General features: G+C 43.6%; 2 protein-coding genes across 2 annotated transcripts; one reads left to right on the top strand and one right to left on the bottom strand.

Moving 5' to 3' along the window:
• Positions 1–597: 597 nt before the first annotated feature.
• LOC133924299 (pentatricopeptide repeat-containing protein At2g06000-like) lies at positions 598–8,139 on the top strand. Its single transcript, XM_062369771.1, has 5 exons — positions 598–2,413; positions 2,853–3,275; positions 3,548–5,852; positions 7,000–7,081; positions 7,630–8,139. Exon 1 carries the CDS (start codon positions 707–709, stop codon positions 2,309–2,311), a length of 1,605 nt encoding a protein of 534 aa, XP_062225755.1. The 5' UTR covers positions 598–706; the 3' UTR covers positions 2,312–2,413; positions 2,853–3,275; positions 3,548–5,852; positions 7,000–7,081; positions 7,630–8,139.
• LOC133924302 (protein LURP-one-related 6-like) lies at positions 4,253–5,658 on the bottom strand. The gene is made up of 3 exons (XM_062369773.1): positions 5,434–5,658; positions 4,799–5,041; positions 4,253–4,384 (listed from the first exon to the last, which is right to left on the bottom strand). Exons 1-3 carry the CDS (start codon positions 5,656–5,658, stop codon positions 4,253–4,255), a joined length of 600 nt encoding a protein of 199 aa, XP_062225757.1.
• Positions 8,140–15,982: the final 7,843 nt, after the last annotated feature.

The raw sequence follows: 15,982 nt of genomic DNA, 5'->3' as shown, positions 1-15,982 counted from the left end.
CAGTGCCTGGGCGGTGGGCGCAGGGGGAGTGGCCGAGTGGGCTGCTTGCTTGGATTGGCTACTTGGCTTAGGCCGTTGAGGCGAGGTGCTATCTGGCTTAGTGTCGGTATTCGGGTATAATAGCTTTTTGATACCTCACAACCGAAATGACCACCGACTATTGAATAGCACAAAAATTGGAACCGAACCGATCATTGAACACCGAAAAAGTTCAGTTCAGTTGATCGGTTCCGATATTTTTTTGCCTAGGCCTATGAGATAGGGAGTGTTGATGCAGACTACCGAGTAGAGAGTTTGCAGAGGGATCAGTCGGCTACACATGGGAGGGATTGCATCCGGTGGCTGGCACGAGCGTGAGGACGGAAATATCAACGCCCGAATGCTCAAAATTTAGATTTTATCTTAAATTAATGGAGGATTAAAAAATAATATGCATTTTCAATTTTTTTTATAAAATAGTACCTTATCGGTACATCAATTGCCGACGGCCACTGTCCTCACCCTAGTCTATTATTTAAAAAAAATACTAATTTAGATTAGTATTATTTTAAAAAAATTCCCAGAAAACCCACCAAAACCCTCCTCTTCAGTCCTCTCCCTTCTCCACTGGTGTCGATGCCTCCTCTCCTCGCCCTGTGTCCATGACCACCGCCGCCTCCGCCGCCTCCTCGCATACGCTCCGCCGGCCCCGCCTCCGCATTCTCCGATGCTCCTCCGCCACCACACCCTCCCTCCTCGCCACCGCCTCCTCCACTCCTTCAGCCCCAAGGGCCACCAGCCCCCGCCCCCGCCGCACGCCGCCGAGCTCTGGATCGCAAAGGCGCTCGCGTCCGCTGCCTTCCTCCGGCCGCACAGCCTCCCGGCCTTCCGCGGCGTCGCGCCCTCCCCGCTCGCCGTCGCCGCCGCGCTCCACCTCGCGCCGTGCGCCGACTCCGCGCTCCGGCTCTTCGACGCCCTGCACTCCCCATCGCTGTCCGTCACCCCGTCTGAGCACTCCTACCGCCACGTCATTGCGTTGCTGTGCCGGTCCGGCCGGCACGGTGATGCCCTTAGGCTGTTCGACCAAATGACTGACCAGTCGGGGTACTTTCCCGACGCGGGGTTCCTCTCGTTCCTGGCCTGCTCCTGCACCAGTGCCGGCCTTCTCGATGGTGCCACGGCTTTTCTCTCAAAGGCATCGCAGTATGGTTGCAGCATCGAGCCGTATGCGTGTAACAGGCTCATGAACTCGTTTATTGACCATGGACGAGCGCTGGATGCTATTGCCTTGTTTGAGAGGTGGATTCAGGAGGGATTGTATACCCCAGATGTCTGGAGTTTTAATGTTGTCATTAAGGGCGTGTGTCGGGTGGGGGACGTGCAAAAGGCGCTAGAGTTGGTCGAAAGGATGGATGAGTTTGGCTGCTCACCAGATACTGTCACACACAATATTCTTGTTGATGGGCTATGCAGGGTGAAGGAGGTGAACAAGGGTCGTGAGGTATTGAGGAGGCTCCAAAGGGATGGTGTTTGCATGCCCAATGTTGTGACATGCACCTCAGTGATCTCAGGTTATTGTAAGGCTGGCAGGATGGAGGATGCGATGGCAGTATACAATGACATGGTTGGGTCTGGGATAACACCAAATGTGGTCACATACAATGTGCTTATAAATGGATATGGAAAGGCTGGGGATATGAAATCTGCAGTGGGAGTGTATCAGCAAATGATGCTCCGTCGCTGCCCTCCTGATGTTGTTACATTTAGTTCTTTGATCGATGGATATTGTCGGTGTGGACAGCTTGATGGTGCAACGGGGATTTGGAAGGAAATGGCTCAGTTTCATATCCAACCAAATGTGTACACCTTCTCTATCATAATACACTCACTTTGTAAGCAGAACAGATCAGAGGAAGCACTTGGTCTTCTGAGGGAATTAAACATGCGGGCAGACATTGCACCACGAGCATTCATATACAATCCTGTGATTGATATACTGTGCAAGGGTGGTAAGGTCGACGAGGCAAACTTGATCCTAATGGATATGGAAGAGAAAGGGTGTCATCCTGACAAGTATACATATACTATTCTAATAATTGGGCACTGCATGAAGGGTAGGATATCAGAAGCCATCACCTTTTTCCACAAAATGGTGGAGACTGGGTGTTACCCTGACAATATTACAGTTAATTCTTTTATTAGTTGTCTTTTGAAGGCTGGGATGCCTAGTGAGGTGGATCACATAATGCTTATTGCTTCAGGGCGTGCTTCATCTAGTCAGAAAGTTTCTTCTCCCCTGAGCCAAAGCCTAGATATTTCAGTGGCTGTATAGTTGAATTATACTAAAATAGATTGTTGGGAAGAGCACATTAACTGTTTCCAGTGCTTATTGCAGCGCAACTGGCACTTGTCTGGATTAGAAGAACAAGCTCTGGTGACTTTTTTTTTTAAGTCAGCTGCCTCTTGCATCACATCTATACCAACATGTACATTTTGTTATTTGAACTATCTCTATTTCCATTCCAACTCATAATCATCTAGTCAGCACTCTTGTTCTTTACATTGCATAAGATTTAATGACTCTACAGCCTGCTCAAGGTCCTTTCCACATTTTAGTACGTCACAGATATGATAACATGTTTAATCTGAGAGAAATGCTGGGTCTAATAGCCTGTTTTTCGAGTCTGCAAAAACTGTGGCAAGATTTTACAGCACTGGTCCTAATGTGATTCTTTCTAAATTAAAGACCTAATCGACATGATTCTTAATTTGCTGACATGCGTTGTCATGTGAATATTTGAACACAGTTGAATGAAACACAGTTGACGATTGAAAGGCTTATACTTGTCTCTTAAACATTGGTTGTTTTGCAGGACATTCAGCTAAAAGAAACTCAATGCACCAAGGCTACATAACTACTGAGAAATCAATCAAACCAACTTCATGCTGAGTAAGAACAAAAAAGTTAAGCTTTTTGGCGTTCAATGTATTCAGTGAAGTGATTCCGTGAGTTTCATGAAGAGAATGAGTCGAACAAGTGCCATAGTGCTGATCTGTTGCAGTGACGCTGCAAAAATTGCACACATGAATGCTTGACGTGCTCCTTTAAACACTGTACTGTATATGATCAGTCACTTTCCTGGGTTTTAGTGCATAAGTTCCATCAGTTGCTTTGGGCCTTTTGCAAGATTCAAGAGCAGCTATGTTTGGGAGCGTGCTTACTAAATTGATTGATCTAGCAGTTGAAGACTCAATGCTTGACGAACTGGATGAAAGTAATTTACTCTCTAGCAGAGGTACTTCATTTGTGTCATTTCTTTTCTGCGTATGTTCATCCTAATATAGAATTATTATTTAGGACAGAATATGCATGTTGTTGTGCATTTTTCAAGTCCCAATAGTTATGTCTAGTTGTCTACACAAGCCTGAGTATACAAGTTTTGCTGTGCAATTTTGAAACTTGCCATTAAGGTTCTGTGTATCTTTCTTCTTAACTGTGTTTGTTAGTATTTGGTAGCAACTTTCTAGTTTTCTAACAGAATCTATGGCCTGTTGAGGGGCTTAGCAGATTGTCCTACGAACTGGGATCAGTAAAGCCAAGGAAGGACTTAAATTTCTTAATGAAAGTGTCACATTGGCTTACCTGATAGGCCTCTCCAATAACTTAATTTTTTGGGAGGGCTTAAGCTCGTTGCAGCATTAAAATTAAGCCTAAGCTGTTCCAGAGAAGCTCAAGTTCAGTTGGTAACATTCTTCATAATTCAACTACTAAGTCGAAACGTTTGCTATCCTTTTTCTGCTTTCTCTGCTTATTGGATATCTTTGAACACTAGTACACTACTTTGGAGTATACAAGGTGCACATTAGCTATTTTGCTTACAAATCAAGAATCAAAATGCAATTGTTGTGTATTGAATTATAATTCTATGTTAAGTGGGCATGCTTGATTATCTATTGGATACACATAGCAGGTTGATGACACTGGACCAGGGATTTTCTACGCTTCTGTGTACTTAGTCGTTTAGTTCTTCTTTTGGTTGTTAACTTGTTATGTATCTCTCCGATTATCAAAGAAATAATTGAGTGGCAGCGTGAGCTAGGCTCATATCATCACTTGGCCTCTAAATGATATACAATGTGGCCATGCGGATGATACAATGGGATGGTGCCGGTGAACATGTATCGGTTTCTGACTTGAAAGTAGGTTGCAACATCATTGCTGTTGAACATAGTGTACCCTTGTAAATAACAGCAAATTCACTCATTCATAGTATCAGCATCTAGTGGATTCTCCATGGATGTTGTCAAGAATTGCCATCACCCCAATGATGAAAGCCTGGTCATAGCCTGATTGCACTTCCACGTGGTAGAAGTCCTTGCCTCCTACCAGCTCTTTCCTACCCATCTACAGAACAGAATAACAGATATCATGTGTTAGATCTCACTCCCTCTGACACTCAAATGTTGGCGGCATGCATGCAAATGCCCATACACTTCTACACTTTACATAGAGCCACTTGCATGCACATGCACATAAAAGGGAAGCAGTATCGCTTGAAATGATTAAACACTTTAGTTAGCCAAAAATGCACCATGACTGTAGAATAGAGTTTGTTTTCCTGCTGTCATGGAATAGTTCTTGTTAATCATGATCTGGATCTGTTGTTTCACAATTTGTATACATGACTGGAAATATATGTATACCTTTAATAAATTTAGTGACAACAAAAATTATTTTCTTCAAATAAATATAATTTGCTATGAAAGCAGAGGGGGGACTGGGAAGTATTTGTTTGTAGGGAAGATATGGATGCCATACCTGTGCTACTGTTTTTCCAGTGCAATCAATTATTGTACAGTCTCTATCTGCAAAAGATCCACCGATTTCAAAGTCCCAATTTTTGCAGTGCCTCTTGGGTTCAATATAAATTCTAATTGGAGCACTTTTTGCTATGCATGATTTAGGATCAGTCAGACTAAAGACCAATTTGTCTTTTCCTTGGTAATCCATTGAGTACCCATTCCATTTGTTCCAAGTGCTTAGAGCCTGAACAATTCCTCCCTGCAGTGGAGGAATTTAATATGGTAAATGTCAAAGAAATATAGGAAGTAAGGACATTAGAGGGCAAATATTTGTGCCTTTTTTTTTCACAGTTTTGTTTCTGCGTTCTCTCAAGAAAAGTACGTGAAGTTACTTGCACCCTTCTTTTTAAATATTGTGCTTATTTGAGAGCTATCTTTATAGTTTTTTTAGGGGAACGGGAACAGAAAGAAGTTCCTGCTTCTCCACAAACTTTAAGAGAAGTATGGAATAACATAAAGAAGTTTATATGAATTAGAACAACTTCATAGAGACTATGATTCTTTCTAGAGTTCAGGTGAAGCAAAGGATGGAAAATAGAGAAGGCATGCACTATATCCAAGAGTTACTATTTTGCAGTTACGATGCATTACCTTTCTAGAAATGAACAGTATTGGTTCTCCTTCGCCATCTTTGATCATAAGCTCTCCCTTAGATCCAAGTATTCCACAACCATCTACAGCGAAAACAACATTATGGCTTAGGTCAGTAACAACAAAACCACCACCATTCACTACGACGGGTCTCCTCCTGATCATCAGCATTGTTGGAGTGCCTGAGCAAAAAATCTTGCTAACTACAGGGACGCTGTTGTCCATTTCCCTTGATCTCTGTTACTTGGATCTGAATTCCTGTTTCATTTTGTCTACCACCTCTAGCAAGTTCTGTGGCCAGCAGGCGGGTACTTATATTGGAGCAGAGGACAGTTGTTTCAAACAAGGCAGTCTCCCAAACTAAGAAGCAAAGAGGAGAATTCAGTAGGTTGGTGTGGTTCAAGAGTCTCTCTACAATGGTAAGTCACAGCAAGAACCTTTTGCTTTCAAGTTGGATAAAAGCCCTGCATAAAGCAATTCCAGAAAAACTGCTCTGGTTGAATATAGTTTGTGTAACTTTCATAAAGCAGCATCTTTCTGTTGACATTGCTCAGAAGTTTCTTCTTGCTCATTTGTATGCATCTCTCTGTGAGTGCTTCTTATGTACATTCTAGTGCATTTCATTTGAGGTGCAGCACTTCTTTTGATTCTTTTCATTTTAAATTGCTTGTTACGTCTGAAATCTAGAGGGCATAACATTGTTAGATCTTTCCTGAAAGCTTAACTACTGACTACATGATTTTAAGGACCGTGTAATGCAGCATACAGGCAGAATAATTTGACTAGAATGCAGAATATTGGTTACCGGCACGACTTCTTATTACACATGCTTTTGTCTGAATAAAGTTAGCCTTGTGTAATCCATGTACATTGGAAAAGTACTTCTGGCTTCTGGCTCTTAGATCTGGGCACATGCTCTCTGCATTCTACTACTGTTTGTAACCCCAGGTGACCAATAACTTTCTTTTTCTGTTTAACTGTTAAGCTTTCATGTTGCTCATGAGTTCATAAGAGTATTTTGCTCAGCAGTTTACCATGTGTCATGAAACTTAGCAATCTCAAGTATTACACATATGTATTGGGAGGTGAGCAGAAAGTAGACATTGGAGGAAAGGTAATGAAAACAGACCACCAGATTTTGCTAGTCTATCCAAATTGGCAGAAGTTTGGCTGATCAAGCTATTAGCTTATTCAAGGAAAACCGCCAAAGTGCCAAATGAAGCATGCGAAGGATAGAGTAACCAACAACGAATTGGAAGCTTTGCATCTTGTTGGTGTGTCGTATGGTAGGAATCCATCGTGGATCCTGATTTTTTTCTGCATTTCAACAGAGTTTGTCTCTTTTTAGTTGAAGTCCCTCAGTTGCAACTATTAGAATTTAAAAGTCCAGGCAGTTGAATTCTTAATTTTCCACTGAACCTAGATTTATTTTATTTTAGTTATGGCCATTCCACCGGTGAGTTTGATATGCTTAGAGCAAAATTTTGTTTCGCTGTTGTTTGCATAATTGCATCATGTCCTTTTGTTGTTGTTGACAGTTTTTTTTTCCTTTTCTTCTGTTTGAAGGACAATATTTCTTGACGGTCGCTTCCATGGAATCAATTATGTTAACTGGAGCTATTGAATCTCAGGATCCTTGATTTCGGAGGTACTTCGGAAAAGAAAGTGCACTACACGTCCTATTCTTGATGCAAATCCCACTTGGGATGAAAAGGATTGACCATATTCCGTCGCTGGTGTTTTCTAGGGGCCTGTAAATGTTTTTAGCACATGAACCTAATTTTCTCTTCTTGACCTTTTGATTGACAAAAAAACAAGTATGTCAGGATGCATCAATTGAGGATTCCTTTGTGGCTCTAGAAATACAAAAAAAATGCTTGATTTTTTCCTATATTCCTGGCCTTCACTGGTGATTAACAAAACTAGTCCTTGAGATTTTGGGAAAGAACAAGTGGTAAAATGGTAATTCTTCCTTTTTCTGCAAATCTTACCGCTACTGGTGACCAGTTTTGGAGTTTCTTTGTGTGCCAAACTGTGTGCTCTCCATATTCTGACCTTGGTTAACAGGCTATGTTGTAGAACAGTAGAGCAAGCATTAGCTGTAGCTGTGACCTTTTATTGGTACTTTTATATAGCTTTGGTATAAAGTGCCTAACCTAAATGATTCTCTTGCCTAACCCTACTATTCATTTGTAGCCAGGGAAGTTGAACGGTGGATCATGGAGCATCGACAAATATTTCTGGCAAGGAAAGCTGTAGTCGGTTAACGACGGTGTGTAATACATCTTAAGGGGTCGTAAGAGGGATTGCTGGTGAGCTCTTCTAACTGAACCTTTGGGACTAAGCAACCACCTGCTAAAGGAAACTTGAAGGAACTCTAGTCCCCACCGGCCATGTCTCCGCAAACGTAGTGTATAAAAACTGGAAGCTATTAGTCTGTGAATGGACATAACATGTAAATTGACTAGAAGCTACATGAACAATATGTTAGCATAATCATTATTCTTTCTTGACCTATGATAGATCGAGCTATGATAGATCGAGCTATTATTCGTGACAGCGAAAATACTAGTACAACCATTTGATTAGAAGTTGCTATTGGCGAAGAGGAAGCAAGATTCACAAGGTTTCAGTGGATACCGGAGTTGCACCTTTAGCTCTTCATGCATCCAAACCTTTCTGGTTAAATAAACAAATGTTGTGTAATGATTGGTGCTCTGGGAAATCGGTTCTTGGGTACTGGAGATTCAAGAATTTTCCTCGGCGAGGTCGTATCCATGGCCACATGGGTTTTATCTTTGTGTGCCTGCATTACAATTTTGTGGGAGGTTTCTCCGAGTGATTGTATTTCAAACTGAACCAGTAATGCTGCTTTTGTCCGACACTATAGTCTGCAAACTCGCACTATCAAATTTCACTTGGGAGCTGACTCCTTACTAACTTTTTTCTTTTTACGAATAGTGCATTACTAACATATGGCTCTAGAGCTCATACGTCAGCGTGCTCGAGCCTCTAATGTACTAGTTGTGCGGCATGCTCAACATCCCAATAAAGGGAAAAAGTATGGCATGCTCGAAGGCCAGCTACCCGACTACAGTTTCACAGCGCGGAGACCAAACCGCCACCATTCATTCACCAAGCATTCGGCGACGGCATGCCGCGGTGCGGGGAGGCCGGGGGACACGGTAGAAACTCCACAGCGAGGGCGCGTTCTTTTTTTGTCCGGCGTGCCGCGTGCGCACGCATCACGCACGCGCACAGCCACTGTGGCGGCCGGCTAGTTACGCCTAGGACAGCAGTGGTGGATCCAAAACCATAAAGTAGGAAATATTTTGCCTAGGGTAGAGCCTTACCTCAGGTGGATCTGTCGTTAGACCATCTCTAATCATATATTTTTTATTTTATTTTTTTTCGATTTTTTTTTCTGTTCTCATTCCTTTATTTACTTTTATCTACAACAGCTTTTCTTCGAGGAGAATTGTGAAAGGAAAGAAGAGAGAATCTTATCCTGTAGAGAATGATTTTGAGAATCTTTTCGTGACAGAAACCGTGAAGAAAAATCGTTAGAACGTTAAATTAAACGAAAATCTCATTACGAAAGGATTCTGAATCTTGAAAAAAATCGTTAGACATTATCTAGCACCAGCAGCTTCGTCACTGCTTGCCTGGGCCAGCGCGCCTCGCGACGACCGTTTTGGCAAAACTCTAAACCCGTGACTGATTTGATGGTGGGCCTCCTATTAATTTGATCTCAGGCTAACGTCCACTTCAAGTGGAACGTGCATGCATGCACCATGATAGGTAGCCAACTGAATTCTGTTAGTTGAGGTCCCGTCTATCAGTGCTACATAAAAAAGAAGGAAGCCAATTGCCAATCAACTCTCACCCCTGTGCTCATCACCCCTAACACATCCCGATCAAACTATAGCACCAAGGTGGTCGAAGGCTGCTAACCGTTGTTAGAAGGCCTCCGGCGATCTGCTACAACTCCGACGACCGACACGACGAGACACGACGACATCGACAGAGAAGATTGTATCATGTCCTTGTTCTTCACCGACTCGTCAGGACTAATGGCTTCTTCTAATCAAGGCCAATTACTTCCCTGCTTAAGTTTAATTGGTGTTTGGTGCATTAGGTTATATGATCCGTGGCTGTTCAGGCAATTAGTATCGGAATAACACCTCCTGCCCATCCCCATCCCCATCCCTGTTGTTGTAGGCTCTCACCCGTGGCCCTGCACAGGCGCAGCCCGCCCCAGCTTCAGGATCATCATCATCCATCCTATTTCTTGGGCTGAGGGTGACGAGCGGAAACAGGGCGAGAAAACCCCGCACCGCACGTCTGAAATCACCCGCCGATCCCCTCTCCTCAATATATATATATATATATATATATATATATATATATATATATATATATATATATATATATATATATATATATATATATATATATATATATATATAGGAAAACTAGTATGTACTCCTGGGTGTATGTACTCTCACCTCTCATATACCACTTTTACACGTGTGTTATACTTCTTTATCACTTTAAATATACTTTATTAGTAATTATAAGATACTACAATACAAATCCCACGAATATATATATATATATATATATATACATATACATACATATATATATATATATACATATACATACATATATATATATATATACATATACATACATATATATATATAGTTTAATATTTTAAAAAATATATATCTGTTTGAAAAAATTGCATGTATATATATGAGGAACGGTGACGTCTAAAGAAGAGATAAATAAAGACATTTATAAATTAAAACAAATTGACTTCAAATACTTTATAAGATAAATCTATCTCGATTTCTATATAAATGTGTTCTAAATTTATCTAGTGTCTACTGTACCACTCAAGAGGATTGCAACCTACTCTAGCAAGATAAATTGTAAGTATATAAATGCGGAAACATAAATAAGGTAGAGAGATAAACTCGGCATAAGGGATTTTTATCACATGGTATCGATGACATGAACACCACCCCTAGTCTACGTTGGAGCTCTACAAAGGATATACTCTTAAGCGCTAAGTCTCTTCCGGTCATGACCCTTGAGCTATCAAGTCATTAAAGGTCTCAAGCATAATAAACCACAAAACCACTAAGGAAATATCTCACCACTAGTCTTTTTTTCGGTCACTTGCCATTGTGATTACTTCAAAGCTTAAGCCACCAAGGCAAGGGTCTCAACGTCCCTGTACACATATCTTGCCGCCGCTCCATACCAAGTCGGAGGATCAACAAGCTTAAGCCACCAAGACCCAAGATGCCACCGAGTCATCAATACTCTAAGATACCAACGTACCACTCGGTACAAACTAGGATCACTTATTGATCCCTTCTTCAAGCTGCAGCACTTAGCTACAACTCACTCTAGGCCTATAAGCACTAAACACTATAATCTTGTGCTTAATTACCTTGGTGATCACTTTAAGCATTTTGGTAGCTTGGATGTCTTCTCAAGTGTTTATGACCTTCCTCTAGACTCCAGCAGCATGCCATATCTTCAAATGACTGAGTGCAGGGGTATTTATAGCCTCAAATCCACCAACTAGTCATTTTCCCAATTGCTCAGAAAAGCTGTTAACACCGGATAATCCGGGGAGAACAGTAGTACTAACACCGAATTATCTATTGGATATAAACTTAGAAACTAGCTGTTAGACATTCACTCAAAGTCTCTGTGAACACGGATACTCTAGTGTGCCTTCAAATCTATCACCGGACCTTTAGGTGAGTTATCTTGAGCCATCCGAGCCTTTGCAGCTTCTATGTGTGCAGTCATTCGGTATTCATTCCATTCACACCGGACCATCAGGTGAGTTAAATCTTCTCTTCTTTTCTCTGAAAATGCTCCGGTGCAACTATCTCTGTGATCACCGGACTATCCGGTGAGTTGATCTTTATTCTTCAGCACTTGCAATCGTCTCTGCAAGAAATGCTCTGGTGCTATACTCCGGTGTGCACAGACCAAACACTGGACCTTCCGGTGGGTTGATCTTCAGTCTTCTGCACTCGCATTCTTCTCTACAAGAAATGTTCCGATGTTACCCTATGCAGATCACCAGACTATCCGATAAGGTCCACAATCTTCTCTCCCTTTGTCAGAAATACCCCTGTAAGTTCAACACATAGAGCACCAAACTATCCTGTGAGGCTATCAGCCTCTGTGCACAATTCTCCAGTGAGTGCAAACTCATCTACATTAGACCTTCCGGTGAGGTCAATTCTCCTAGAATTTCTCCAATTCAATCAAACTTTTTTCTAGCTATAGTGGCTTTTTGATATATTGCATCCATGAGACCTACTAACATATATTCTTAACAAATATGTTAGTCTCAATGACTATGTAGTCATTAATCACCAAAATCACAATCATAATCTAATATGACTATTTTTTCTACAATAGGCTATCGTCGTTCATTCAATAGGCGAGAACAAGTGAGCTCTGATGCTCAATGCATTTAATAAACAAAGAAAGAAATATCTCGTTCTTTCAGTGGGCGAGAACTTTGTCTCACCCGCCGAATGGGCGAGAACTTTGTCTCGCCCGGTGAATAGGCGACATCTTTATTAATAGAATAGGCATATGTATAATTATTTTTTTCTAACATAACTTTTGTATATGGTAATTTAAAAAATATTACATATTCATTCAGCGAAAAATGCTAGTTGGGCGAATAGTTATCCAAACGGCATCACAGAGTGGTTCATTCTATCTTTAATTTTGGTTCGATGCCATTTTATTGACATTTCTTTATTTAGTTGATGTTCAAGTGTGTGAGTTAAATTTTTTAGTGCAGTAACGTTGGGAGAATATAAAATCTAATTTGTCGAACAATAGTAGTTATGAAACACAATCATCATATAACCCGTCACAGAGCTTACATATGCTGATAAACATTACATGGGATGTGAGGTTTATCATCGCTACACAAATGGACCCTAAGTCCCTCACCATAAAAAATGACGGCATCAAACATTGGCATGTATAGTACGCGTAAAGACTAACCTAATAGCATGCCACTGCTAAACCTAAAATGCCTTACAGAATTAAACTAGGCCGGGTTATAATATATGCTCTCTACTGAGTGCACCTAGGATATTTGCCCTTTCCCTCACTGCTTCATGTGCCTCCGCCTCAGCGCGCTCCTTCGTTGTCTTCCTCATACACTCCTCCTAATGCTCGAGTCGTAGCTCCTCCTGCTGTTGCTCGTTGTGAGGATATGTGATGTCCTAAGAGGGGGTGAATTAGGACACTTAAAACTATTAGACTCTAAAAACTTCACAAGATAAACCTATATTGATTTCTATCTAAATATGCTCTAGGTTTATCTAGTGTGTCTACTCTACCGCTCAAAAGGTTTGTATCCTATATCCAATCTTAGCAAACTACTATAGGAAAGTAAGTGCGCAAAGGTAGATGTAACACTCGGTTTTAAAGGAAAAAAACCAGGTACAACACATGTATATTAGGATCGAATTTTCATACATACGTTACATCATCAGTATATCATCATAGTACCATTATTACATTAACGTTATAACTTATTACAAAAGGACCCAAAGCTCTAGAAGAAAACACAGCAAAAAATAAAACTCTAGCGCCAAAGGGTCTTTCATCTTCCACAGACGTCAACCGGGGGGATCACTAGCCTAGAAAAGGAGCTCCGGGTCAATGTCATCTCCATTGAATGGTGCAGTTTCATTGACGACTTCTGAATAGCAGAAGAATGGAAGAAAGGGGGCAACAGGTGTGAGTATATAATGTACTCCATAAGTGTAGGAAAATCATACTATGTGGCTTAAGTAAAGAAAAGGCTAGACATTGGTTTACTGCACTACACAATCTTGACTTATAACTCCAACAACATGCATCCTATTTACTAAATGAGACACAACTACAATAAAAGGGATAACTGTAGCGAAAATGGCTCTATTATGTCACGACTGTGATTTTGGTGATTAATTACAATATAGTCATTAGGACTAACATGTTTGTCAAGAATATATGTTAGTAAGTCTCATGGATCCAATACATGAAGAAGTCACCGAAGCCGGACAAAGTTTGGTTGAATTGAAAAAAGTTATAGGAGAAATGACTGCACCGGATAGTCCGGTGCTCAGGGTATTTGCGCTCACCGGAGCATCTCTGTCAAAGGGGGACAGAGGCATGAAAGCCTCATCGGATAGTCCGTTGATGAAGCAAGGCAACATCGGACAATACACTGGACAATGAATAGTGTAAAGATGAAGAAGTAGAAGACCCCACCGGATAGTCTGATGATTGATTTGAACACACCGGAGGAATGCACCGGAGCATTGTTGACAAAGGGGAGAATGCAGTGACCTCACTGGAAGGTCCGGTGCTCTTACGATTTGTACACAAGAGCATATTTTGCAGAAAGGGTTGCATTGGCTCGGCTGGCTAAGTATAACACACCGGATGGTCCGATGATGAAGTGATGTGCACCGGAGAATAGACCAGAGCAATTTACACAGAGAAGATGTTGGCTCGGATGGCTAAAATATACTCACCGAAAAGTCCTATGATGAAGGTGGAGTATACAACGGAGTATCCGGTGTTCACAGAAGTTTGAGTGGAGTTTCAATGGCTAGTTCCTGAGGAAGTACTCACCGGATGATCTGGTGTTAGTACTATTGTTCTCACCAGATCGTCCAGTGTTAATAGATTTTTAGAGTCGTTGGGTTAACGGCTTGTCGGTGTATTTAGAACCAGGGGTCCCTAAGTCCCGAGGCCAGGCCGGCCATCCACCACATATTACCATCCTGCAAGATAGGTAGAACCGAAGTACTCGGGAGAGAGTGCTCGGGGCTGCACGTGGCGGCCCCCGAGGACTCGGTGCCCCGAAGGTCCCACCGAAGTGCTCGGGAGAGAGTGCTCGGGGCTGCACGTGGCAGCCCCCGAGGACTCGGTGCCCCGAAGGTCCCACCGAAGTGCTCGGGGGAGAGTGCTCGGGGCTGCACGTGGCAGCCCCCGAGGACTCGGTGCCCCGAAGGTCCCATCGAAGTGCTCGGGAGAGAGTGCTCGGGGCTGCACGTGGCAGCCCCCGAGGACTCGGTGCCCCGAAGGTCCCACCGAAGTGCTCGGGAGAGAGTGCTCGGGGCTGCACGTGGCAGCCCCCGAGGACTCGGTGCCCCGAAGGTCCCAGCAAAGTGCTCGGGAGAGAGTGCTCGGGGCTGCACGTGGCAGCCCCCGAGGACTCGGTGCCCCGAAGGTCCCACCGAAGTGCTCGGGAGAGAGTGCTCGGGGCTGCACGTGGCGGCCCCCGAGGACTCGGTTCCCCGAAGGTTCGCGCAAGATCATTCAAAGACCCGAAGAGTCCCGTCGTCAGGGTGTCATCCAGTCAAAGGCCCGATGCCGCATTTAATAGGCACGCGTGGTCTGACATTCTGACATCCTGACATTCTCGGCTGCCCACGCCCCAGTGTCAGACCCTGCCATGCACTGGCAGGGGGGCGTGGGTCCATTAAATGCACGGGTCCCGTCCCGTTTCATCCAGGTGCCTCGGGATAACGTTGCCAGAATCGAAGCGCTCGGCCTGCCACCCTGCCCTGGCAGGAGAACGAGACAGGGTGGGCGCACCGGGCACCTCTGAGGCTGCCCGGTGGGCCCCTTTTATGGCGCCCGGAGGCTTCCACAGCGGCTAGTGGTCGAATACGCGCCGCATTTCTCCACCGCCCCTGTCATTTCGCCAAGATGAAATGATTACGCCTCTCTCCGTGGCACCTGGGCATTCGCGTCCCCTCTTTCCCATTCAGGATATGTTGAGGTCGGCGCACCTATAAAAGGAAAGGATGGAGAACACTAAAAGGGGAGGTCGAAGAAACAAGAGAACAACAGCCCCCGACCACAAGACGACCAAGAGACCAGATAGCCAACAATCTCCGGTGAGCCAGGCGAAAGATAGATCGACGGACACTCGAACCAACTCAAGTTAAGCTAGAACATAAGAGCCTCAAGCTCTTTGTAAACAGTTCTCCTCTTAGAACCAGAAATATCCTTGAAGAATCCCCTTCAAGGATAAATATAGCACTCATACAGGAGTAGGGTGTTACGCCTCCGTGCGGCCCGAACCTGTCTAAAACCCGGTGTGTCCACTAGCCATCGCATTTATTTCCATTCCCCGCTCATTTCCCACACAAGCTTTTCCAGGATCATCCCCCCGGCCGAATCTCTAAAAAGGGGTCTCTCGGGATCCCTGTGACAGGAGTTCACTCTCCGACAGCTGGCGCCCCAGGTAGGGGGGAATATCCCTGGATTGTTTGTTTCCCTTTTTTCTCCACAGGAAAAGATGGCCGGTGGGCACCGTCTCCAGCGTTCCGGCTCCACTTCCAGTAACGGAACGCTGCCCCACGACCGAGAAAGCCCCGTCGCTGCTGCGTGCCCGCGGCAGCAGCCATCCGCGCGTGCGGTTTTTCCCGCCCAAGGGGATCAAGGCGCTGGGCCCATCAGCGCCGCCGCCGCTGCCGACGTA

This window comes from Phragmites australis, chromosome 7, assembly GCF_958298935.1.
Source record: "Phragmites australis chromosome 7, lpPhrAust1.1, whole genome shotgun sequence".
NCBI classification, from domain to species: Eukaryota; Viridiplantae; Streptophyta; class Magnoliopsida; order Poales; family Poaceae; genus Phragmites; species Phragmites australis.
This window is presented reverse-complemented; position numbering and strand designations above follow the sequence as displayed.

Bases quoted from the DNA above. Each gene is read 5' to 3' on its own strand.
- LOC133924302 (XM_062369773.1), bottom strand. From the start codon at position 5,658: ATGGACAACAGCGTCCCTGTAGTTAGCAAGATTTTTTGCTCAGGCACT. The intron at 5,042-5,433 runs GTAATGCATCGT...CCTCCACTGCAG, and splicing joins TACTGTTCATTTCTAGAAAG to GGAGGAATTGTTCAGGCTCT. The intron at 4,385-4,798 runs GTATGGCATCCA...TCTGTTCTGTAG, and splicing joins CTGGAAAAACAGTAGCACAG to ATGGGTAGGAAAGAGCTGGT.
- LOC133924299 (XM_062369771.1), top strand. From the start codon at position 707: ATGCTCCTCCGCCACCACACCCTCCCTCCTCGCCACCGCCTCCTCCAC.